Here is a 27,051-nt window from a genome sequence, read left to right on the forward strand (position 1 = left end):
CAATCGTATTCATTTGACAGTTCATAACGTACGTTATGATGTGTCAAACGGCTAATTCTAATTGTGTAAGGAGTTCATAAAACGATAACGATATGATAACGATTTGATCGTAATTTTATACGATGAGTGAATGATGAATATGATTTTGACAGAAAATTCGAATTGTCTAAGTTTCATGAGCCCATTGCTAATGTCAAATGATTGCGGTGACTCGTAACTCATGATAATTAAAGGTGTAATTCTATCCTCGTCCTCGTATGCAAATTGTTAATTTATTTCTTTGAAAGATAAAGTGTGGTAAGCGGTGAGTGCTTGGTGTTAATGGAAATAAGTTTTAGTGAGACACAAGAGTTCTTTTTCATCAACTACTAGGTATAGCACTAAAAGCTGAGTTACACGTGTTAAGTAGATAAGTGTTTTTCACTTAATTTTACGTGATTAAATTGCACGTACTTAAAACACAAGCACAATCTAAATTTTGACTTGAAACTTACTACTAAGTTTTGTACTATACCTACTACTACGCAATTAATTACTTAAAATTAAGTCAATAAAGTAGGTAGGTACCTACTTATCTACTTAACACGTTTTAATCAGCCTTAACCCACAATACTGCCAAAGTGGTAGGGTAAAGTTATGTTGGGACATGTAAAAGTGCCCTGTGTGGGCTTATTTACAGGAATAAATGACTAATAAAATAAAGAAAACTGTTTAAATATACACATCTTTTTATTTAAATTCTTTACACAGACACAGACAGCTATAAGTACTTCTTTTGTGGTCAGCCTTCGTCTCTTTACAAACTAAGTTTTCATTTTAAATATAATACTATAGGTACTTTAATCACAGCATTCTTGAAAACTTAGTTTTTTTTTGGAACAATCAACAAGATATAAAATAACCATGAAAAATCAACAGCCTCCCTACTCATTTGTACTTGTCGTTTTTTCTAACAAATAATTATGCAATAAAATGTATTGTTTTAAACTTTTATGGTTACTAAAATAATTATTAATCATTAATACACTTCGAAGAGTTCCAACACTGGTAGATGGTAGGACAGGTGCAGGCGCTGTAGAACAAGATGAGAGCTGCAATGACAAACAAAATAACATGTTAGCTGCTAGCTAGGATATAGCAACAACACATATCTATTATCCTACTAATATTATAAATGCGAAAGTTTGGATGTCATAATGTCTGGATGTTTGTTACTCTTTCTCGCCAAAACTACTGAACGGATTTTGTGTAAACTTAACAGTATTATTGTTTGTAACCTAGATTAACATACAGTCTATAATTTATGACAATCTGTGACAAACTAAATTTTAAGCGGGTGAAGCCGCTGGCAAAAGCTACTAAAAATACCTTCATTATTTGTGCAACATAAATCATACTGTTCATACATAATAATAATATAAACATACATTATCATATTCCATTATTTAACTTACATATTTTAGAGTAGCAGTAGCAGTAACTGGAGTATTCTCCACCTGGGTGTGGGTAATTATTGGAAGAGTTCCAACACTGGTAGATGGTGGGACAAGTGCAAGTGCTGTAGAGCAAGACGAGAGCTGCAATGAGAAACAAAAAAAACATGTTAGCTGCTAGCTAGAATGTGGCTGAAAAATTGTGATAAATCTTAGTCACTGTTTTTTTTATGCATAACGAGGCTGGTATTTGACCACAATCGCACCAAGTGTTAAGTGGGATGCAGTCTAGGATGGTACATATCTGCGCTGTAAGTGCCTATTCACTCTCGCCTTGTAAACACCCGGATTATAGTCTTCGGGAAAGACAGCAGCAGGCAACAAATTCCAGTTCCTAGCTGTTCGCATTATAAGAGTCATAATAATGTTATGTTGTGTAAGTATGTTGAACAGTTTATTGGTTAATGTCAATAAAATAGGCCTTACCGTTTTCCAGGCTTGCACCTCTTTAGACGTCCCATCCCCAATCTTGTCTAGTGCCCAGGACGTGTTGCGCCAGAACTCAAGTCAAGGAACCCTCATCACACGACCACGCGCTGTTACTACATTATTTAGCTGGGTCTCCATCTGGCGTGGGCAATTATTCTTGCCTTTGGCACTGAAAATGAAATTGATTATTTGATATGTAGAAACCAAAGTTACAGGAGTAGTTATTGAAACTTGGGTTGTTTTCATTTTTGATAGAATGCCTTAATTTAGTGTAATAATCTATACTTACTTGTGTTTATAAACAAATTTAACATAATTCAAAAACTTCGTAAAAGTTTTTCAAGTTTTTTGACACTTGACAGATAACACTTGTCATTCACAGAACATAGATTAAAATACTACTTCTCAAAACATTTATGTTTAATTTATTAAATAAAATAAATAAAAATAAAAAATGTATTTATTGCCTTCGAACCATTAGACATAGGTAGGTACAGGTAGTTAGACTTACAACTAATAAGTACACCGAAGGCAATTGGACCTGGCTCAGTATACGTTGTAAGGACAGATCCTTGCAACACTGGTTTTCAGCCATGCCCAATTCTCTAGGATGTTGAGCGAGAATAAAGTTATGAGGGCTTAAGAAATAATTATAAACTTTGAAACAATAATAAACTTTAAAGGAAAAAAAAAATGTTTGCAATCTAAATTACCTATTTATACATAAGCATACCTATAAAAAAACGAAAATGTACGCCTTCTGTGCCATTACCCAATACACTATAACCGTGTGTGTGTGTGTTTGTGTGTGTGGGTGTCTGTGTGTTTGTGTGTGTGTGTGTGTGTGTGTAGTGTGTAGACTATTTGAAAAAATCCTTAAGGGGCAATAATTTGGAATATCCACTAATTAAGCTCTCTGCTGCCAATTGTCTTTCTTTTAGAGCCACTTTGTATTTCATTTTAAAGGTAGCAATACTCATTTTTACTTTCATAGGCGGCGGTAAGTCATTCCATATATTAGCAGCAGCGAACTTAAAAGAGCCACGAAATCGAGAAGAGCAATGTTGAGGTATTTTTAATCTATTTTGAATAGCTGTTCGAAGACTTCTTAGTGCACTGTCTTTTACCCAGTGAAGTTTTTCGTACAGATATTCAGGCTTTTTGTTCCATATTGTCCTGTGGACCATGCAGGCAAACTGCAGTTCCCTACGAGCCTTCATATTTAGTATCCCTTTACTGTTTAGGTATGGGGTTATATGCTCCCTTCGAGGTACATCAAAACAAAACCGTATACAAGCGTTTTGTACCCTTTGAATATCTTTTTCAGTGCTGACATTTAGTTTGGGACCAATTACTGAGCCGCAATAGTTAAAAGGGGAGAGCACGAGTAAGTCAGTGAGCATTAAGCGCAGCTCTTCTTTTAGAAATGGTCTTATTTTATAAAGAGTCTTGAGTTTAAAGAAGGCATTCCTGATTTTTCCGTTTACGTGTTCAATGAATTTCTGCTCTCCATCTAGAAGCAGACCCAAGTTGCGAGCACATTTTACTTTATCCAAGACTATATTATTAATGGAAACTTCAATGTTACAATCCAGGACCTTCCTTATTTGGTGTTTAGTTCCTAGGATTAGTACTTGTGACTTAGAAGGGTTTAGTACCAGTGAGTTCCTTTCTGACCAAAGATAGATGTTTTTTAGATCCTCATTTACTTTTTCAACAGCCTCAGTGGTGTTATTATTTTTAAAAGAATAGTACACTTGTGTGTCGTCTGCATACAAGTGGTATTTACAGGATTGTATATACTGTGGGAGATCAGCAGTAAAAATGGAAAATAAGATAGGGCTCAGTATAGAACCTTGTGGCACGCCTCGCCCGACTACCCCAGGGGATGAGAAACTATCTACACCGTCATCTCCAGTAATAGCAACCGTCTGTTCCCTGTTAACCAAGTATGACTCGAACCACTTGCATGTGTTAGGTGAAAACCCATAGTGTGACAGTTTTGCCAGTAGGAGTCGAGGGTGCAGGCAGTCAAACGCCCTAGAATAATCTAACAATACTAGTATGCTGCTCAGTCCCAAGTCCGAAGCCTCAGTAAGGTCGTCAGTAACATGGAGTAACGCGGTTTCAGTACCGTGTCCCCGTCGGAAACCAGACTGGAATTTAGGGATTATATCATTTTTATCTAAGTAATCCATTATTTGGGTTAGCACCACCCGCTCTAGTATCTTAGATAGTATTGGAAGGATTGAGATGGGTCGTAGATCTTTAAGCTATTAAATGTGAGATTAAGTTCGCCTTAGGTTAAAATTTTGGCATTAAAGTATAAATAAATAAAAAGAAGTAAGCATTTCACGTCGTTTTTCGTAGTCCATTAACGCCACCTATTGTAGAGTAGTATTCAACTTAGCCTGCCTAGCCTTAAAGTATGTATGCCACCTGGGGGCGGGTAGTGGAACTCGTATTTCATTCGTTCTATGCGTTTGGTTATATGATTTGCAGAGGTAAATTTTTAATTCGAATTCAATGTTTTTATGAATAAAAGTATGTTATTAAGGTGCAATCATAAAATTTTATTAAAAAAAACTGCATTTGAACATGGATTTCATTTGTTATTTGTTAAAAAATAATGAGTTTTAGCGAATGTTTTTCATTAATAAAACGCAAATCCATGAAACGATTATATACGACCGGTCACTTTTCGGTCTTCATGGAATGGACAAAATTACACAATTCGAATTTAGTTAAACGATCGATGATCAATTGTATTCATTGTCCATCCATGAACAACTTTACACAATCGCACCTCAGGAGTTTTGTTTATTGTCTGCTATAGTTATATTTGTAAATAAAGTTATTGTTAGATTTATATTGTTTTATTGTACCTTTATTATACATTACACCAGATTTTTTTTTACTTGAAGTAAAGCGTGTTTAGTTTTTTAAGTCAATGACAAATAATTCGTGACACCCAAAGTAAAGCCCGGTCTATGAGCACGTAGAATTTTGTCCAATGACCCCAAGCTACCCATCCTTAACGCTCGCGCGTAATTATATTGCTGTTGCGACTGTGCGACGGGCGCCCGCAGTGAGTGTGCGAGCGCAACAGCAACATAATTACGCGCGAGCGATAAGGATGGGTAGCTTGGGGTCATAGGACAAAATTCTACGTGCTCACAGACCAGACTATAGCAATAAATTCCCAACATGTTTGTGTGTCAACTTTTTAGTCACTGGAATGCTTATTAAATCAAAAAGATTGCCCCTGTCGGGTATTGAACCTGACGCCCGTATTCACAAACATTACTATGAAGTCTCACAGTGCGCTCGTACGCACAGGGTGACACACGAACCAATCACAAAGCTCTATTCAACACTGCGTTCGATGTGCTGCTTCACTTAAGCAAGCATCGTTTGTGAATACGGGCGTGAGTCTTTTGTGCATGTAGTTTTACCAACTCAAATGAGATATTTCAAAGTCCTAAGAAAGCTAGTATTATGGTCACCCTACACAAGTTGCATGTCTAACACACCATGTGGTAGGTCTCCCACACTCGTTAAAGCTAAGAGGTTACATAAAGAGGTGCTTCAAATATTCAGGTGGGGTACAATCGCGAACAAAACTCTGTGAGCAGTAAAAAAACAATAAAACCTGTAACAATTTGTCACTAAACTTACTTACTTCTTATTTATTTACTAGCTCGCTTGCATTTCAATAAAATTGGTTATTTGGTAGATGTTCAAAGCAAAGAGGGTTGATTCTATCAAAGTAGGTAAGACAACTTTCGAAATGTCGAAATACCTACTCCAAAAAATAGACTTCCCCATACTAAATGACAGCCTAGATTGCTGATGACAATTTGTATGGAAATCTTTTTTTTTTTGGAAGTTTAGAATTATGTTCCTTTGGGGAAAGTTGAGCAGAAGAATCAAGCCTTTAACTTTTGGATAGTCCTACTGCTTCAGCGCTCACCATTTGGCGCTACTGTCTTAGCCTTAAGTGAGTGTCAGGAACTTACTTTACAGTGGCGCTAAATGTTGAGGTTAATATAGCCCATTGAAGGTACAAAAGGAAAGTAGGTAAGTACCTAGGTTTTTAAGGTAACACAAAAAGCAACCATTTGTATTTTCTACACAACTGTACCAAGAACATAAAATCAAAGCTAACAATATCATGTCTGTCTTTGTTTAAGCATTATTTGTCAACTCAAACTTAATTATTCATCGAAGAAAGCATTCAGAATCATTTCCATGACAAGAAAATTAATACGCCTTTGAAATCGGCCATTTTGTCTTCAACGTTGTGCAATTTCGCGCGCTTTTTGTTTTTTAAACTGTGGCAAAGAAGTTTCAAGTTTTCTAACGTAATTTTTTCGCCGAGTTTTTTCACAAAATGTTTTGTTAACTTTATCAAATGTTGGAAAAATTAAGAATATTATTTTACGTTTTTTTAACTCTGTTCATACCTTATGTACTTCAAGAATACATATCGGCGATACTTATAAGCAAAGTAAGGAGTTGCAACTGCAGATACTGTGAAAATTAAAAGATGGAAGTCCCGTTATTGTTATTATTTGTTATCAATTTGGGTTGTGTTTTATCGGAGATTTCTCTTCGGTTTGGTAAGTCGATCTCAGATTTTACATAATATTATTCTTAATTATTTTGTTAATTTCTTGATTTTTTTTCATTAACTCTTTTTCTTTAAGAATTTTCTTGTAGTCCGTGAGTCCACTCCAAAATTTCATACATTAAATTATGCCATCACAAAAAAAGCGTGGCACATAGTCGTATGCGTAAGAGTTTCTCAAAATTTCCCCAATTTTATGTGAAAACGCAGCGTGGAACGTTCACGAAAGGTGGACCGACGACCTGATAAAGGTAGCAGGAAGACGCTGGATGCAGGCGATGTGGAAATCATTGGGGGAGGCCTATGTTCAGCAGTGGACGTCCTGTGGCTGAAATGATGACGATAATCTGTAATAACAAAACCAAGGACTGTACAGTCGCGGAATGAAAAGGTTCGTCACCTTAGTGTCGGTTTTCGCTTGCACTAGGTAAGAGTCAAACCTGCCAACATAACCGTGCAAGAAACAGTGCTGCTAACATTTAAATCCCATCAAAAACAATACTTGTCAAAAAAACCAAGTCTCGCAACTCAGTTGTTCTACGGTAAAAAGTTGTGAGATCCATGTAATACCAAGTCCAGGCCAGGAAATCTTTAACGTTTTACATAAATTATTGACTTGGCCATCGCACTAAATAATTTAATTTACACGTGTTTTCATGCGATGGCCAAGTCAATATATTTATGTAAAACGTTAAAGATTTCCTGGCCTGGACTTGGTATTACATGGATCTCACAACTTTTTACCGTAGAACAACTGAGTTGCGAGACTTGGTTTTTTTGACAAGTATTGTTTTTGATGGGATCTCATTTCTTTTTGTATTTTGTAGACAGCAGTTATGTATCTAGAAAACTGGACCGAAATTGAAAAATTTTACTCGACTTGGCGGTTGCACTACCGTGCCCCCAAATATCATTTCTTTTTGTATTTTGTAGACAGCAGTTATGTATCTAGAAAACTGGACCGAAATTGAAAAATTTTACTCGACTTGGCGGTTGCACTACCGTGCCCCCAAATATTTTAGTTTTTCCTTGATTCATACACCAAACACTACTTATATTCCAAATTTGAAGCTTCTAGGTCTGCTAGAAGTGCCTTAGAGTTTTGATGATCGGTGAGTCAGTGAGTCAGTCAGTGAGTGACAAAATTAAGTAACTTTGACCCGTTATAATTCTTAAACTACTGGTTCAAATTGAATGAAATTTTAAATATACCGTGTCTTTACAATGCCTGCATAGCTAATGAAAATTCAGCCTTCTAGTTTTATCCACAACGAAGTTACAGGCGGTCGAAAATGGCCTGAATTGCTTCGAGAAAAGGATGGTACGGCCGTGCCGCTTTTTTGCTCGACTTGGTGGGGGCACTGCCGTGCCCCCAGATTTTAAATAAATATGACGTTTGCTAACGAATAAGGTTTTGCTTGTTTATTTTTCTATCCCATCAGTGCAATGCAATGATGACATTGACCAATTGACAATAGTTTTTTTTATTTAATAGAAATAATAATGGCAGGTTGAACCAACAAGAAGGTTTTAGTTTATCAATCATATTAATCTTCTTGACAAGATAAGTCGTCAAACAAATTTGATCTGAATAATTTTGAACTTTACTGACGAACAGTTAAAGATTATTTTCTCTAACTCCAGATTATTCTGTAACATAGTTTCAAAAGGTAATAATATGTGCTCGCGATTCGTTGAAGGAATCAATTTGAAAACTGACGAACCTTTTCATTCCGTGACTGTACATGTACCTACCTGAATACCTATTGATTTGATCAAAAATTATAGTCTTCATCACGGAAGTCCACGATTCAGACCTGGCCCACCAGATAGGGCGAGCGTTGAGGAATGCCGAGGAACAGAGGTCAGGTGTCAAGATAAGCGATTATATGGTCCAGCTGGACAGAGAGAACGAAGACGAAAGCTATAGGAGGCGTGAGTATGACTGGGCATTCCAGAAAACTTTATTTATCATCATCGTCATCATCAGGTCATAGTCTCCACTGCAGCACGACCTTTAATTTGCCAGAGGCAAATCAAGGCCTGAACTCCCAACGGATGGATTGGAGACTAGGTAGGGAAGGCCTGGTGTTCACGGAGAAATATATGTTCCTTAGTTGCCTTTTACCACATCTACGGAAAGACTGGGAGAAGTTCTTATTCTACTTTACACCCCGTCTGGTCAGAGAAAGGGGAAGTGTTGTCCAAAATCTGGAATCCAAATCCTCTATTTGCTTCTAGTAGATATAGGTTTGTGCTTCTGCAGTGGAGACTACCAGCATTACTTGATGATGGTTCAATGAAGTAAGTAATATGGTAGCATAATAGAAAACACCCAGACCAAAACAAGAAATAGGTGTGTCATGCACACAAAATTTCATGTTTAAACTGTGCGGGTATCGAATCTGCGACTTCTGGTACAGTAAGCGTCAGATAGTTTAGTTTTAGTACACCCAAAATAGTAAAAGTTCGCAGCACGTATTTGACAATTGGAATAAGGTTGTGTCACTTTTTGGCCACTTTGGGTGTCACGAACTATTTGACGCTGACTGAACCACTAGTTCAAATCATCATAAACTCTTGCAGTATGCTCAGGAGTGTCCAAAGGCGCGTCTCTCGTTATCGACCTGTCCTGGGCGCCTTGGGACATGGCAGAACAGCTGTGTGCCGAGTCAGGGTTACCACTTGTCCGGACATCGCTTGGTTCGCAGCAGCTGGTGGCAGCATTGGACGAATATCTAGAAAGCAGGAACGCCACTGATGCTGCTATTCTTTTGGAGAGTGAGAGCGGTGAGTGAGGGTAGAAGAACTGGCTGGATGAACTTGAATCACTCCTTACTAAGGCCTGGTTTCCACTTAAGTGGAGAAGTGGTGCGGAAATAAGGAAATCTGATCATATCTCCTCTCCGCTATGGTGAAAACCGCGCCTGAAAGGTAGTCGTGCATGAGCTAGCAAAACGATGGCTATTTATTTGCACAAAGCACCTAGACTGCATCTCACTTATCACCAGGTGCGATTGCGGTCAAATACCTGCCTTGTCTAGCATAAAAAAATATTTAAAAAATCATTATAGCTGGACCAACATACAAAAATAAAACAACTGCTAGAAACAAGTGCTTCACTCTAAAAAGTTCTTTATTTTTAATTAGTCATGATGATCCAAAACCGGGACAAACTTGACCTTCACTGGTTGGCTTTCATTGGCGGTCAAGCTGTAGACGTAAGTGGGCTAAGTGGCTAGATCCTGGCTGCACAGGAGTTTCAGCGGTGGGAACGAGAGGTGGGAATAGTCTCGCCATTCCCACCTCTCTTTCCCACCGCTGTAACTCTTTTTAAGATAAACCAAGTGTTTTCCTTTTCAGATGTAGACAAAACGCTATACGAACTGCTGGGGAGGTCCAACGTGCGTCTATGGGTCCACGCAGGACTCACCAGGGATTCTGCCAAGGCACTGAAGAGCATGAGACCAGAGCCAAGCTTCTTCGTCATCGTCGGCGAGAGCGGATTTTTGATGGACACTTACAGACGCGTTAGTATAGATTACGTCATCTTAATGATCATCATCAGATCATTTAGTCTTGAATGCAGGATCATGCCCTCTAATTTACCAGAGGTGGAGGCTTCAAGCTAAGCACTGTGCTAATCATCATCATGTCAGCCATAGAACGTCCACTGCTGAACATAGGCCTCCCCCAATGATTTCCATAATGACCCGTAGGTAGCGGCCTGCATCTAGCGCTACCTAGATGGTATTCTGATATGCTATCGAGTCTACTTTACCAGCTTCTGACTTTGGATTTTGGATGGAAGAGCAACCATCGATAGTTTAATGAAAAGCAATTTTATTGACAGAAAACTACTCTACCGATACCGTTGGTAGAACAGAAACAACAATCCTACACGTGTATTTTAATTCCAATGGGGCATCATGGCTAAGAAACAAAAAACAAGAAAACAAGAAGAAGAAAAAATCGCTGAACAAAGCTACCTTGTTAAAACGATCGATATTCTACCATACTGTTGTCCTATCGACGCATTTGAAAGCACTATCAAACATCCATTTTTGCCTTCTGCAGTTGATTACCTACATGACAATAAACGTTTATTTCTGTATTATTTTCCCTACCCTCCAGGCTGTAAAAGAGAAGCTAGTCCGCCGCGACTACCGCTGGAATCTGGTCCTCACAGACTATTCAGGAGACTCAATTGACGTCAACCAGCTGCCCCTCCCAACTATGATACTGCATGTAGACCAAGTGGAGTGCTGCAGACTGCTAGGGTTGAGGGAGGAGTGCAGCTGCCCTTCTGATTTGAAGGTAGGTTTTGTTTTGAGAACTAATATCTTCTACAGAATCAGTTTTGAGAGAAAAAATTGTTTGGTTACTTGCGATCCGGCTCGAAGGACCATATTTTTAAAATATACAAATGGACACAATGTTTGAACTATTCCTTCCCGGTCCTTAGAACGGGTGGACAGCTATGCCATTTATTTTACTTAACCTACTCGGTTGGCCAGGGCCGGATCTACCATCTAGTTAACGCAAAACAATAGCCTTTAAATCATATAGCAATTGCACTTATAAGGTTGACGCCGCTGTCGACCAAGGTCCTGTATCTTGCCAGCGGCGCCATCATCATCATTTTCAGGCATAGGACGTCCACTGCTGAACATAGGCCTCCCCCAATCATTTCCACAATGGCCGGTTGATGGCGGCCTGCATCCAGCGCCTTCCCGCTACCTTTATGAGGTCGTCTGTCCACCTTGTGGGTGGCTACGGCAGCGGCGCCAACTAAAGTGCAAAAACGGTAGCCCTCAGGTTACGTTTGCTAAACAAGGCATGATCTCCATAGTATTTTAACCATCATAAGCCCTCATTGCTAAAAAGGCATGGTCTTTCCAGAGGAAACAACTCATTATCAACGCTCTTGTACTCTATTTATCGGAGACATACTCCAAGCTTGAGAGAGAACTGCCTGTATTGAGTACCAAGGTGGACTGCGACAATGTCCTGGCTTCAGAGATGAATGTGACCAGGGATCGGTTGGTCAGGCAGTTCGGTGAAGATGTGGAGATCAATAACGACACGCTGTTCTATTGGGATGATGATAGGTAAGTTGCGGGATGGTAGGGCAAGCTATATTTGGGACAAATATAAGTGCCCTGGAAAGGGCCTGTGTACTGAATATTTTTTTTAAGCTGAATTTGATGAATTGATGACGTCTTCAGCTTTGTAATTTTCGCAGTAAAGATGATGCTGAGCTACAAGCTCAGGGTAGTTTTCAGTCAAATTACGTCCACTGCTGGACAAAGTTCTCCCTAAGGATTTCCACAACGATCGGCCCAGCGCTTTCCGCGTCCAGGTGCTTCCCACGACCTTCACCAGATCGTCAGTCCACGTAGATAGATACTTGGGAAATTAATAAGATCAAAATCGAGTTGAGCAGAGATTGAACTGCTTATGTGCCTGTTCTTAAAATTATAACCGTATCCAGCTTCTGGCCTAAGGTGGAGCTAGTCATATTCAGCTTCTGGCCTAGGGAGAGCAAGTCAGATTTTTTAAATCAGATCGTTTGACTTAGCTCCTTCAAAGTGACTCTCAGACTCTGAAACTCTGATCTGACTCTTATGCCCGTTTTCACCATCAATCCCTAATTTTTAAGTGCCCCTATGGTAAAACACATAACTGGAATTTTGTTTTCATTCACTTTAAAATTAGGGATTGATGGCATTAGACTCTAATTTGACTCTAAGACTCTGATCTGACTCTGAGACTCTGATCTGACTCAGAGACTCTGAACTGACTCTGAGACTGATCTGACTCTGAAACTCTGAGGCTTTGATAGTTTGATCTGACTCCGAGACTCTGGTTACGCCCATGGTGATATGGTGATGGCCATAATATGGCACTATAAAAATGTTACAGGTCCGGTCTTTTCCTCCGGTCCTCCTTCGTCCTCTCCGTATACAGACCAGACTCGGGCCTGGAGACGGTAGCGAGCTGGTCTGCTAATGACGAGTACAAACTGCTGCCTGGAGTCACTTTGGACTCTCTGAAGTTGTTCTTTCGGATTGGAACTTCTCCGGTAAGAAACTGGTCTGTAACATCGTAAAGATAGAACGTCACGTTTGGGTTTTATTTGGAAACTTTTGTAAATCTAACAAAAACTTATTAAGTACCTACTCCGGAACATTTAGGCTGAGTTGCACCACCACCTAACTTTAACCGTTGTTTTTTGTATGGAGTTTGAGTGTGACAGACTATTAACGTTTGTTAAAGTTACGGTAAGACGGTGCAACCCAGCCTTAGTGCTTGGCCGACTGCATACATTGTCGCGGCGCGGCACAGCGTACTCAAACATTTAAAATGAAATCTTATTCGCGTGCTCATCTATGAACTGTCTTAGTGCTGGCCAAGCACTTATATTGTAAGAGGTTGGTATTGCTGATATAGCAGCAGTAGAAACAGATTTTATGAAATTTTCAACTGTGTTGGTACGGCTCTTGAGATTCTGTTCGCTGAAAGACAGACACCCCCACACTTAAAAACACCAAACGCGGCAATTGAGTCCCTTTAAATCACTGAAACCTGCGATCCGATACCGATTCCGAACGAAAAGTCGCGTAATCGCAAATCGCGAAGTCGCAAAATCGCCAATTAATTGCTGATGCTAAATGTGTGCAGTTGCTCTAAAACCCAAATATTTCTAGGCTGTACCATGGACGCTACCGAAGCTAGACCCAGAGACAGGGGAGCCTGAAGTGAATGAGGACGGGCAACCAGTTTACGAGGGGTACTGCATCGATCTTATATCCAAACTGGCAGAGGTGAGAATCCACGTAATTATAATAAAGTACCTACTTAAACATAAGCTATAAGTACAGAACAATGACACTCAAGTTTTAACATTTAAAAGATAGATAGAAACTTAGCTAACTCAGCACAATAAAATTGCTTTGGTACTTACCTTCTTGCTTATCAACTAAAGTCCGGTCGCCGTCCTTCTCACTTTGGTAGCTTGGTGCCATTGGACGAATTTCTATTTGCTCGGCGACCGGACTTTAGCAGCATATTCCCAATCACCAGTTGGCGCCACCAACGAGCCCTGTCCCTCACCAATGGCGCGAACTGTTGAGCATTTAAAATTATACAAGGGATTCTTTTACTTACAGACAATGGAATTTGACTACGAGATAATAACTCCAAAATCTGGCAGTTTCGGGAAGAAACTGCCGAATGGATCTTGGGATGGAGTGGTTGGTGATTTGATGAGAGGGGTAATTAATAAAACGTCCTTTCATAACCATTGGACTAGGCCATGAATATCGGAATCTCGTAATATCGGAATCTCGGAGTAAGAAATCCGATATTACAATTCCGATATTGAATGACCCAATATCGTAATATCGGAATCAGATAAAGGTTTTAATTGAGATTTTAAACAAAGCGTTTAAACGCGGCACAACCAGCCACAAAGCCCAAAATACATGATTGGCAAAGACCAATGAGTTTCTCATGTCTCTCAGTTCTCTCACCATCACTTTTTGTCCCACTGCAAATATTTATGGTTAATTTAACTTGTTCTGAAACAATTTTAGCACTTGCCGTACTTGGTCTTAGCAATGAAAAACGACATCTCAACTACCTTCCAAACATTAATTGGACTATGGCCCGTCAGTTCTGCGTACATGTGCCCTGTCCATTGTCACTTCAGCTTGCTAGTCCGTCGGGCTATGTCAGCGGCTTTAGTTCGTTTACGGAGCTTCTCATTTCTCATCGATCTCGTAAAGAAATCGAATGTGGCGCCCTCTAGCGGACAAAACATAGAGAGTAAAAAAATAAAGTTAAGATAAATATGCCGTGTTTGGTATCATTTGAAAGCGCTTTACTTGTACATTTTGAATATATATATATTACTAGCATTTGCTTGTGACTTTACCTGTATTCATGGGCTGATTGCATATAATTCACATCTATGCGTTCATAGCTTCTTTACTACTTATTAGTTCATCAATTTAACTTTTGGTAATATTATGCGCCACAAATACACTTTATCACCAAAATAGTACAAATAATAAAAAGTAAAAAAACTAAAACCCAACTACGACAAAAAACGACGCTGAAAAAGTATAAAACAAGATTTTCAGAATACTGAACTGAACAAAGTTGCTAATATATGTAGTTGCATAGTAATTTTCATGTTTGGAAAGGCGTAGTCACACGTTACATATACGAGTACCTACCTACCGTAGCACTGACAACGTGTGACTGCGGTTTTCCAAACATGAAAATTACTATGCAACTATATTAGCAACTTTGTTCAGTTCAGTATTCTGAAAATCTTGTTTTATACTTTTTCAGCGTCGTTTTTTGTCATAGTTGGGTTTTAGTTTTTTTACTTTTTATTATTTGTACTATTTTTGTCTTTAAGCACTGAGGTATTTTGGACGAAAAGATGTTGTATAGTTTCCCGAAAGCGGCCCAGCCGAGTAAGTTTCGGCGATTTACCGCTTTCTCGAAATGGCATGTACCTAGCTGGATCGTTTGTCCGAGGTAGCATACTTGTCAACAATCTCGAGAATCGAGCTCCCAACCGAAAATAGTTAGGGTGCAACATGGTCATATGCTTCGTTTTGTCCATCTTCATCCGAAGGCCTACCTGTTGGGAGATTCGATTAAGGTATTCGAGCATTGTGCCGAGGTCTTCCAGCGATTCCGCCCTTGTATGCAAAATTGACGGCCAATGGGGCAGCAAGGTTCTGGAGTGGAGGCCACGTACCGGAAAGCGCAGCGTAGGACTGCCATCCACAAGGTGGACCGACGACCTCATAAAGGTAGCAGGAAGACTATGGATGCAGGCCGCCACCAACCGGCCATTGTGGAAATTATTGGGGAGGACTATATTCAGCAATGGACGTCCTATGGCTGAAATGATGATGATGAGGATGGCCCGTGGTTTTGTGAGTTGTACATCGATAATCAAAAAGGAACAAATTACAAGCATACTCAAGTTTTTTACCACTACCTAAAATTTTTGTAACATGTGACTTAAATGACTTTACAAATCGTTCTGTCAGTGTTGGTTGAAGGAGTAAGTTTGTTTGATACCTGTTTTACAAAAGCACTTAAATTATTTGCTAGTCCATATTGGCTCATTATCAGAAACCAAATGCAATGGATACTCATAACATACAAAAATGGTTTTAAATACTTCAATTTTATAATTTTAAGAAGTGCTGTTTCGTACGAAATTAAATATTTTGATGAAAATCATTATTTTACTGTATACAATCGAGAAATGTTACGAATATAACCAAATATTCAATTTATAACACATAAACTCAATTCCGATATTAATATCGGAATTCCGATATTAATATCGGAATTCCGATATTGAGATCTAATATCGGAAACCAATATCGGAATTGAAAACCTTCCGATATTACATGCCCTACATTGGACTAAGTACATAATATTCATAACTCTCAAAGACGTTGACCAGAAGTTCCTTTGTGGAACTGTAAGAGCACTACAACCTGAGGGTTGAGTGTGAGTTTACATCAAAGGCCGTCACTTGCGAACGCGTTAAAAATATAATTTAGTTCTTGAAAGTTTCCGCTAGGGGCACTGTACAATCTGTCATACATTGTCATTTTTTTACGCGCTCACTAGTGACAATAGTGACGACGTTTGATGTAAACTCACACTAAGGCCTCAGCCTCGAACTTAGCGGGCAGCGGGGCGGGAGCGGCGGCGGCGCGGGAGCGGGGCGGGCAACGCAAACCCGTTCTCGAAACAAGCGGGCAGCTCGCGCGGCGCTTTAGCGGCGAAGTGTTGTGTTCGGGGTTGTGTTGTCGAGATAGGTATTTGTTTTTCTTCTCAGCACTTGCCATATGTTTGTCTCGAAGCGCTGGTAGGGCCCAAAAGATAAGGAGACATGTAAAGTGCCCCATAAGGGCTATCTTTTCTTTTTTATTATTTTCTATAATAATTTTGACGTTCATAAGTGCCACTTGTGGTCTAAACTGAATAAATACTTTTGATTTTGATTTTGATTTTTTGATTTTTATTCGCAAACGAAATGTCTGAACAACGGCGACAATTTCATTTCGATTCAAATTTATTCCTAACGCTCGATTTATTGTGGGCAAAAGAAGGAGTGCGCTGCCCGCTCGCTGCCCGCTCCCGCGCCGCTGCCCGCTCGTTGCCCGCTCCCGCGCCGCTGTTTTCGAGAACCGGTCTGTTTGATTTTACGCATAAGATCCTGCCGCTCCCGCGCCGCCGCCGCTCCCGCCCCGCTAAACTCGAGGCTGAGGCCTAAGCCCTCTGATCGAGTTAACTGCTTATCTAGCAGCTGTGACGTTACATCGACGCTCTGGTATGCATGTGGTGAACGCGGCGAGGTGTGCGAGTGAGTGGACAGGATAGTCGCATTCCAGCGAGATTCGCAGTTAGCTCGATCAGGTTGTAGTTGAGTTTTGGTGGTCAGACTATAGAGCGATGGTCCCAAAAAAAGTATGACAAATGGAAAAAAAACTATAAATCACTTTTTGACCCAATCAGTGCGTGTTGCAGGAAACCGATCTTGCTGTGGCCGCATTGACAATGACTGCAGAGAGGGAAGAAGTCATCGACTTCGTCGCTCCATACTTTGAGCAAACTGGTATTCTAATTGGTGAGTACTTAGAGTAGCAATTATGATTATCATTATTTGAGTCCACATCAACCCCCAAAGAACAACAGCAATGGCAACATGGGACTAGCCATGGCATAATGTACCAATGATGTATCTTGTTGCCATTTGTTGGGGCCGCACTTTTCGCTGTTTGTCACACTTGCGTTGTCTGTGCCACTTGGCGCCATTAAGCCCCACTTATCATTCTTTGTTTGTCACACTTGCCTCACCAATCGCAATCCCATACCGTTAAAAGTCTAGTTATTTTCTTCTAAAGTTATACGTTTAGAATCTATTGGTGGGTAGGGATACTAGGGATGGCTTTTTGCTTGTTCCTTATTAATTTATCTATTTAAACTTGTCTGCAGCGATTCGCAAGCCGATCCGCAAGACTTCTCTCTTCAAGTTCATGACGGTGTTAAGGACAGAGGTGTGGCTGAGCATAGTAGCGGCTCTGGTACTGACTGGACTCATGATCTGGTTGCTGGACAAATACTCGCCATATTCCGCAAGGAATAACCCTCAGGCTCACCCTTATCCCTGCAGGTAGAAACCTTGGGATGCTTGTGAATCCAATAGCATTTAAGGTGGTCATTTATGTCATTTGGCGCCATTTGTTACACTTGGCGCCATGATACACTTGGCTCCATTTTGTCAAACTGGGTCTCACGTGAACACACTTGACGCCAGTGTCACACTCATTGCTTTATGTCACACTTGTCATACCATGCACGAGTCCTCAAGTCCATGAGTTGCTAAGAACAGAGGTGTGGCTGAGTATACAGGGTGTTAGGTAAATGGGTATATGAGCCGACACTAGCCCATGTTAACATGGGCATATAAATGGTACGGTGAAATCAGAAATTTGATATCATCATTTTATTATTATTTTTTAATTTTCATATAAAATCGGATTTGTGTGAAAATTTTAATAATTAAAATGAAGATATCAATTTTCTGACTTCACCATACCATTTATATGCCCATGCTAACATGGGCTAGTGTCGGCTCATACCCATTTACCTGACACCCTGTAGTAGCGGCTCTGGTACTGACTGAACTCATGATCTGGTTGCTGGATAAATACTCCCCTTACTCAGCAAGGAATAACCCTCAAGCTCACCCTTATCCGTGCAGGTATCCTTGCCAGACATGTTAAGGTATTTGTGCATCATTTAGGACACTCGTCACACTTTTGAGATTATAGGCACTTGCCATGCTCTACCTCCAACCCATTTATCACACATGGCGCCGCTTTTTTCACGATTTTTCACGATTGACTCCACTTAAATAAATAAAAATAAAAAACCAGAACCAACCAGAACCAAAGCCATGATGTGCCTTTAGAACTTAACTTGTCACACTAGGCGCCATTGGTCACACTTGCTACTACTAGTCATACTCGGTCACCCTTAGTCTCATTAATGAAATTTAGCGCCATTTGTCACACTTAGCATAATTTTTCACTCTTGCTCTTCTTTTATACACTTTTTTCAGCACTACACACTTGTGTCACACTTTTGACAAAACTTGTCTTGCATCATTTGTCACACTTGATCCCATTGAACCCACTGTGTCACCTTGGAGCCATTTTTCACACTTTTGAGACTCCTAGCCGCGGTCGACCCATCTTCACACATTTAGAGTCTGAGTCACTTGGCGCCAAAACGATAATACAATATTAAAACATAATTCTTCCGCAGGGAATTCACTCTCAAAGAGAGTTTCTGGTTCGCCCTCACCTCTTTCACCCCCCAAGGAGGGGGGGAGGCTCCCAAAGCGCTATCAGGAAGAACCCTCGTGGCTGCATACTGGTTATTCGTAGTGCTAATGCTGGCCACCTTTACGGCTAATTTGGCTGCGTTCCTTACCGTGGAGAGAATGCAGGTAAAAAAATTGAGCTACTGCCAACTCACCAGTTGGCGCCTGTATATGTGATGTCGCCAGTTGATGCCTGTATATGTGATGTCACCAGTTGGCGCCTGTATATGTGATGTCACCAGTTGGCGCCTCTATATGTGATGTCAGTTGGCGCCTCCGGTGATTGACAGAACCCTACTCGTCAGAGGCGCCAACTGTTTTTTTTGTCATTACGACTTTGTGAAGTTTACGCATTTACTTTTTTACCGTCAACTTTTGTTATGTGCCAAATATTAGTTTAAATTGAATTTAATTGAATAAAGAAAGTAATTTACATTCATTTTCTGCCTCAAAAGCCAAGTTTGCTCGAGCTAGGTGCCTTGCCCACTGCAATACGTTGGTACTGAAAAGGTATCCACTCAGCATGGTGTCATAATTATAGTGATTTGATTTAACTATTTGTCCCCCGCGGGATTAGAACCCATGAGTAATTCCGTACGCTGGCGGCCATCTTATCTATACTTACTAATATTATAAAGCTGAAGAGTTTGTTTGTTTGTTTACTTGAACGCGCTAATCTCAGGAACTACCGGTCCGATTTGAAAAATTCTTTCAGTGTTAGATAGCCCATTTATCGAGGAAGGCTACTAAGGAAGCGAGTAATAGCACAGAATACATAATAGTAGCAACAGAAATTGCACTCCTTTGTGTAGGATCAGATGCCGACATTTTAACGGTAATAATAATAATGCAAAATATCCAACGCACATGGTGCATTCGAAATCGCACCTTACTACTACGCTCACAAGAGCGCAATTTTTTTGTGTTCAGAATTGATTTACCTCACAGCTCAAGCGTCAGGGTTGTATAAGCAAAGTAAAATAAATAAAAACTTAATTTTAAGAAGCAATTATTGTATTTACGATTGGTAAACTTTAATCTAGTGGTGTTTGTATAATCGTACCATCTCTAAAGTACCTATTAATAAACTTCAGTGTTGCGATAATTCGAAATTGGACAAACAGTTTTAAAAGGTGTAGTGTCGGAAAATAGACACGGTGAAGTAAAGTTAATGTTTTTATTAGCTAAAATATTTTTGCTACAGTTTTTTGTCATAAGTATTTCAAAATTATTTAAAAAGTGTAGTTTTTTTTAATTATTTAAATCACTACAGTTAATTATTATTCCTAAATATTACGATTTTCCATTAAAGAAGAATAACAGTGCTGTTGGAACAATAAACCTTGATTGCGACGATGATCGACCGAGAGTGTATAGAAATACGCGTGTGCTCACAGGCGCGTGGCGGCCCTGACTGATTTGCAACTTGAAGTTGTCGCGCGCTGTAGGTAATTATCTCGGCCGGCATAGGCGAGTGACGGAGGCCTGGTAATAGGTGCAGAGCAAAAATGATTTTCACGCGTACGTAGTCGCGGGCACTTTTATATCTCATATTCTTTGTTTCTTTGTATCAGACTCCAGTGTCATCATTGGAGCAGCTAGCAAGGCAGTCGCGCATCAACTACACAGTGGTCGAAGGATCCACCATCCACCAGTACTTCATCAATATGAAGTTCGCTGAAGACACATTGTACAGGTAGGTAAATGGCACTTGACGCAAACATTGCAGAAGACTACACGCACTTACTTAACTTAATAAATACACTTACGAATTTTACAAGGAAGGAAAGTAACATAAAAGACGCTAGGCATTCAGCGTCGCATTCAACATATAGAAAATTACTAACTACTCGTACCTAATTACCGAAAATTACGAAAAGGAAAGGAATTGCCAAAATGCTGTCGGTCAATGTCGCCACTCGATCTACCGCGTCAGCGCTAACCAGTTGGCGCCTCTGCCTTAGCCAGTGCTGCCAACTGACAGGATCTTACTCTACAAGGCGTCAACTGGTGAGGGCAAATATATTACGATAGCCCTCATCTTAGGAGGCGCCAATCGGTGCCATATTATTATAATACCTAAGAGCTATCGTATTTACTTTCACCAGTTGGCGCCACTTCATAGTAAGGTCTTGTCACTCACACTAGTGAGTAACCACTAGGTTAAGACATGATACTTATTGACTATTTACGTTTTAAGTAGGTTTAAAGAACTAGCGCTTAATTTAGTCTGTGCCTGAGATATGGAAGCGGCACAGCACAGGAAAGGTGACATTAACATATCATGACGTGACAGAGCATACCTATAAATCTGAAGATCTGAAATCTCGTTGACGTTTGACAGCCTCCCGTGCCGCTCCCATACCTCTGGCACGGACCACAGTAGATATATGAGCTAAAGCAGTACGGAAACTTAGCCCTTTCGGCGAGTTAAATACCTACACTTCAACTGAGTGTTAGGGTTGGCACTCTTAATCTTTATAAAATTAATAAGGTTCTGACTTACTTATTTGTTAAAACGTTTATTTAGGTTTTTTAATTATCAAATACCTAATGGAATAAATTAATTGACTAAGTAGTTAACAAAAAAATAAAACGTTAATTAGGTTCTATAAAAATCGAATACATAATCGAATAAATTGATTAAGTACTATTAGAGGCCGGTAGAAGATATTCTATTCTCATAAATAAAATACCGGATACTTACTTTCACATAGCTATGGCCTCATTTTAAATACAGTTCATCACTTAGTACAAAAGCGCGCGGAGCAAATTACTTTATCAAATAGAACACATAAATTGTTAAAAAGCGTAATTACGTAATTTAAAAAGAACTATTACTAAATCAGATGTAAGCACTTTATTTAAAAAGTAATATTTAATAAAAAAAATTTTACAATTCAGAATTATTACGAAGTTTAAAAAATGAAAGTTCTGGTTTTGAAGATGCCGAGTTCAAGCAGCCGTATTATACTACGCAATACACTCGTGGCATGTTTTTAAAAATACAGCGGACAGTGCATGCAATAAAATTATTATTAAAAACACACCGCGCGCGACACTCGCGACGGATGGACTGCGAGGTTCGCTTAGAGCTCGTGTAAAGCGTGCGTCTGTGTGCGTGAGTCTGATTTCGACCGTTTGTATGAAGCTTCCGTACTGTTTGATTTATCTACTGTGCACGGACTGAGTTAAACGATAGACCTATAGGTACATTGGTATTTCTTTGATGAATGATTTTACCACAGGGTGTGGAAGGAGATTACCCTAAACGCGACGTCCGATCAAGCGCAGTACCGAGTCTGGGACTACCCGATCAGGGAGCAGTATGGGCACATTCTCTTGGCTATCAATGCTTCAGGTAAGTTTCTAAATGAAGATTGCTGCACACATTAGACTATCAGCCGGAAGATAAAGGACGTAGCACATTTATCAACTCGGAAAGGGATCGTAACCGTATCAACTCGAGGCGGTCAGTATTCTCTGTATGAAACTCCATACTGTAACACACACCGTAACGTAAACGGTTCGCCTCGCGGTTGACAGCGCGCGAAAGGCGATACGGTGTTGATCCCTTTCCGAGTTGATAAGTCTGCTATGAATGACTTTATAAAATCTAATAATAACGCGAGAAGCTGAAGCGTTCTATGCTCGGAGTTTCCCTGACTGAATCTGAAATGAGGAGATCCGAAAACTAAAGATCTGATGGCCGCTGGATAGTAAAGTTCTCAAATGGCGACCACAGGCCGAGAGACGTAGTTTGGCGAGCCTCCCACTAGGTGAACCGACGATCTGGTGAAGATCATAAACACAGCTTAAAATACAGAATATTTTTCAGCTTAATCAGCTCTCTCGACAAGCTGAAAGATCTGAAATCGTAAGAGATATAACTACCTATAATAATTTTTCCTGAATTTGTTTTAGGGCCAGTGCCAGATGCAAAGACAGGGTTCGAGCAAGTCAACGAGCATACGGACGCAGACTTTGCATTCATCCATGACTCGGCTGAAATCAAGTAAGTGTTTTTAGGGTTCGTTCGTTCGTTCGTTTCAGCCGAAAGACGTCCACTGCTGGACAAAGGCCTCCCCCAAGGATTTCCACAAAGACCGGTCCTGCGCCGCTCGCATCCAGGCACCTCCCGCGACCTTCACCAGATCGTCGGTCCACGGTTTTTTGGGGTACCATACCCCAAAAAGAACCAAAAACTCCTAAAAAACCTTTTTCTCGATTATAGACTTATTCGCAGTGTGATCGCCCCGGGTGCCAACCCATGCTACGCCGCTACTGCGTTTTGGAGTTATAGCAGGCCTCCGTCACTCGCCTATGCCGGCCGAGATAATTACCTACAGCGCGCGACAACTTCAAGTTGCAAATCAGTCCGGGCCGCCACGCGCCTGTTTGCACACGTGTATCTATACACGCTCGGTCGATCATAGTCGCAATCAAGGTTTATTGTTCCAACAGCACTGTTATTCTTCTTTAATGAAAAATTGTAATATTTAGGAATAATAATTAACTGTAGTGATTTAAATAATAAAAAAAACTACACTTTTTAAATAATAAATTATTTTGAAATACTTATGACAAAAAACTATAGCAAAAAAATTATTTTAGCTAATAAAAACATTAACTTTACTTCATTACTTCACCGTGTCTATTTTCCGACACTACACCTTTTAAAACTGTTTGTTTAATTTCGAATTATCGCAACACTGAAGTTTATTAATAGGTACTTTAGAGATGGTACGATTGTACAAACTCCACTAGATTAAAGTTTTCTAATCGTAAATACAATAAATGCTTCTTAAAATTAAGTTTTTATTTATTTTACTTTGCTCATACAACCCTGACGCTTGAGCGGTGACGTAGATCAATTCTTAACACAAAAAAAATGCGCTCTTGTGAGCGTAGTAATAAGGTGCGATTTCGAATGCACCATGTGCGTTGGATATTTTGCATTATTATTATTACCGTTAAAATGTCGGCATCTGATCCTACACAAAGGAGTGCAATTTCTGTTGCTACTATTATGTATTCTGTGGTTATAGCGTCAGGAAGGAAAACCCGACTTATTTTTATATACTTAGTCGATTATTTTTCTCTTTAATATCTTATTTTTGGTTCTTGTTTTCTGTGAGAACAAAAAAAAAGAAATAGGTCTACCTACACAGGGACAGGACAGTATAATATAAGCCAAAGAATACTCATACTCAAGAGATATAAGCTGTCTCATCACTATAAAGCGATCGCTTCCGGACAACCTTTAAAATGTTATTTTCGCACCAATGTTTTTCATCCTTTTTCCTCAAGGTACGAAGTCACCCGCAACTGCAACCTAACAGAAGTAGGCGAGGTGTTCGCAGAGCAGCCGTATGCTATCGCAGTGCAGCAAGGATCTCGGCTACAGGAACACTTGTCCAGAGCTCTGCTGGACTTGCAGAAGGAACGGTTCTTGGAACAGCTAGCTTCCAAGTAAGATGACAATACTTTAATCTTCATATCGTGTCGACAACAAACCTACTAAAGTACGGCCAACGAGAAGCGATACAAAAGGTCGATTCGACTGTCGAATTGACAATCTATTCTGTCTCTTCCCATCTTGTGTATTTGTCGTAATGTCTCGTTCGCCCGCCAAAATATGTCAAAGTCAAACCCTTAGGCTGGGTTGCACCATCTTACTTTAACTTTGACAAACGTCAAAAATCTGACAAATTCCATACAAAAAACACCGGTTATCGTCAGTTACCGTTAAAGATAGGTGGTGCAACCCACCCCTACTATTCCAAATGACCATGACATTGGGTTTGTTTACATTTGGTATCGCTTCTCGTTGGCCGTACTTTAGATAGTACAGTGTCAACCCAAAACTCGGCTACAAGAGTGGTGATGTCAGCAATATGTATCATCTTCGAATCGGTTACCCATTTCTTGAGCTCGGCGGCCTGTGTCATTTTGCCAGCCCCTGCCACCCTGTAGTTAGGTACACCATTGCCACTCTTGCCGTGGATGTCGTCTAGGTGACTATGCGAACATGAAATTGACTTACTTATATGTCTTTTTCTTTAGGTATTGGAACGAATCGGCTCGCCAAGCTTGTCCTGATGCAGACGAGTCTGAAGGCATCACCCTGGAGAGCTTGGGTAAACTTACTTTTTTTTGTTATTTATCGACAAAACTGATTCATAATAATTTGCCATCCCATTGCTGCATTGCAGTCACCCTGTATTTTTAATAACTTGAAAAAATCGAATTGCCTAAGGTGAGCATCGAACCGACCGACGCCGCGGTTAGCAAATTTTAGCAGAATTGCTAAAATCAAGTGGCAGTGGGCGGGGCACATAGTTCGTAGATACGATGGCCGTTGGGGCAGAAAAGTTCTCGAGTGGCGACCACGGGCTGGAAGACGTAGCGTGGGCAGACCGCCTACTAGGTGGACCGACGATCTGGAAGAGCCTGGATGCGGGCAGCGCAGGACCGTGCATTGTGGAAGGCCTTGGAGGAGGCCTTTGTCCAGCAGTGGACGTCATTTGGCTGAAACGAACGAACGAACGAAGCTGAAGTCTCGCTGATGTTTGACGTTACAAAAACACCCTCCCATGCCGCTTCCATACCTCAGGCACTAAGTTAAACGCTAGACTGTTAACGGTTTACGGTAACGGTAACGGTAGTTTGAGACTTTTAACGGTTCAGAATTTAAATAACGTTTTTTTTTATTCCAGGCGGAGTCTTCATAGCCACCCTTTTCGGCCTTGGCCTTGCCATGATAACGTTAGCTTGGGAAGTATTCTACTACAAACGCAAAGAACGAAACAAGATTCAAGGCATAGACGCTAAAGTCGAAAAGGCAGCTTTTGTAGACCCTAAAAAGAAAGACAAACTCGGTGTGAGACTTCGTAAGGGCAAAACTAAGGTAGCCAAGCTGGATGTGGTAGGGAAAGGGAAGGGAGTGACTATAGGGGATACTTTTAAGCCGGCTGCTGAGAAAATGGGCGTGTCTTATATTAGCGTTTATCCTAAAGGAGAATATAGACCTTGAAACGTAGTATTAGGGTAGGTAGTTGCCAGCACCAATCAACTGCATTTTAAGGCGTCATCTTACTTTAACTTTCTCTGTCAAACTTCATACAAAAAGCACTGGTCATTGTTATTGTTACGGTTAATTAAGGTGGTGCAACAGCCTAAGTTAACTTGTCAATCTTTTCAGTTCGTTTTTACGTAGTCGGGTTTTTTGTTTTCTTTTGGTAGCCTTTCGAACTAAGCGTCACAGACGCAGCGCCTTTAGCTTGGGTCTTGTGCCACCAACGCCGGGTCACTAACTCGCTTCGAAAGGCTACTTTTAAGACCAAAGCTAAAGACGCTGCGTCTGTGACGCTTAGATCGAAAGGCTTCCTTTAATAATTTTATAAAAATGTTGAGCACCAGAACCAGCTTAAGTATCAGTGAGGGTTTTACATAAGTACTGCATAACACTTACTTTAAAAATAAATAGAATATTGAATATGTCTTGTTTTTTATTGGAACTGAGTTCCCGTTGGATTCAACTCCATGATGTTGCACCCTAAAATCTAAAGGTAAATAGCGACAACTGAGTCAGTGCGTGAGGTTTGGGAGCTGTGACATTATGACGTGTGACAGAGCATACAAATGGAGCACATCTGAAGTCTCGCTGACGTTTGACATCACAAAAACACCCTCCCGTGCTGCTCTCATACCTCAGGCACGGACTCAGATAAGCGTTAGATAGTCTGGTCGCCGAGCACGTAGAATTTTGTCCAATGACCCCAAGCTACCCATCCCTATCGCTCGCGCGTAATTATATTGCTGTCGCGACTGTGCGACGCGCGCCCGCAGTGAGTGTGCGAGCGCGACAGCAACATAATTACGTGCGAGCGACAAGGATGGGCAGCTTGGGGTCATTGGACGGGATTCTACGTGCTCACGGACCAGGCTTAAGACCCTTAACCTTTTCAACGCCAATGACGGATACATGCGTACATCAGGTTGACCGTCAACGACGGATTAATCCGCCTTATTTATTGATGTCAGTAATAGGCTAATTGAGT

The 27,051-nt window shown here is 40.4% G+C and overlaps 1 protein-coding gene and 1 long non-coding RNA gene across 2 annotated transcripts; one reads left to right on the forward strand and one right to left on the reverse strand.

The window, feature by feature from the left end:
* Positions 1 to 710: 710 nt before the first annotated feature.
* On the reverse strand, positions 711 to 2,328 carry LOC135085970 (uncharacterized). Its single transcript, XR_010260244.1, has 4 exons — positions 2,212 to 2,328; positions 1,920 to 2,091; positions 1,455 to 1,577; positions 711 to 1,091 (listed from the first exon to the last, which is right to left on the reverse strand). It is a non-coding gene; the product is annotated as an uncharacterized LOC135085970 (long non-coding RNA).
* A 3,956-nt stretch (positions 2,329 to 6,284) lies between these two features.
* LOC135085853 (ionotropic receptor 25a) lies at positions 6,285 to 26,277 on the forward strand. The gene is made up of 18 exons (XM_063980637.1): positions 6,285 to 6,544; positions 8,341 to 8,487; positions 9,139 to 9,342; positions 9,916 to 10,082; positions 10,687 to 10,869; positions 11,455 to 11,663; positions 12,478 to 12,637; positions 13,263 to 13,379; positions 13,725 to 13,829; positions 17,128 to 17,227; positions 17,596 to 17,773; positions 18,931 to 19,114; positions 20,563 to 20,684; positions 22,237 to 22,349; positions 22,913 to 23,003; positions 24,299 to 24,460; positions 25,055 to 25,128; positions 25,708 to 26,277. Exons 1-18 carry the CDS (start codon positions 6,472 to 6,474, stop codon positions 26,022 to 26,024), a joined length of 2,706 nt encoding a protein of 901 aa, XP_063836707.1. The 5' UTR covers positions 6,285 to 6,471; the 3' UTR covers positions 26,025 to 26,277.
* The last annotated feature ends 774 nt before the right edge of the window (positions 26,278 to 27,051 follow it).

This window comes from Ostrinia nubilalis, chromosome 30 (genome assembly GCF_963855985.1).
Source record: "Ostrinia nubilalis chromosome 30, ilOstNubi1.1, whole genome shotgun sequence".
Lineage (NCBI taxonomy): Eukaryota > Metazoa > Arthropoda > Insecta > Lepidoptera > Crambidae > Ostrinia > Ostrinia nubilalis.

Coding starts and splice junctions, on each gene's coding strand:
- LOC135085853 (XM_063980637.1), top strand. CDS start 6,472: ATGGAAGTCCCGTTATTGTTATTATTTGTTATCAATTTGGGTTGTGTT. Junction 12,638..13,262: donor TTCGGATTGGAACTTCTCCG/GTAAGAAACTGG, acceptor AAATATTTCTAG/GCTGTACCATGGACGCTACC. Junction 13,380..13,724: donor TTATATCCAAACTGGCAGAG/GTGAGAATCCAC, acceptor TTTTACTTACAG/ACAATGGAATTTGACTACGA.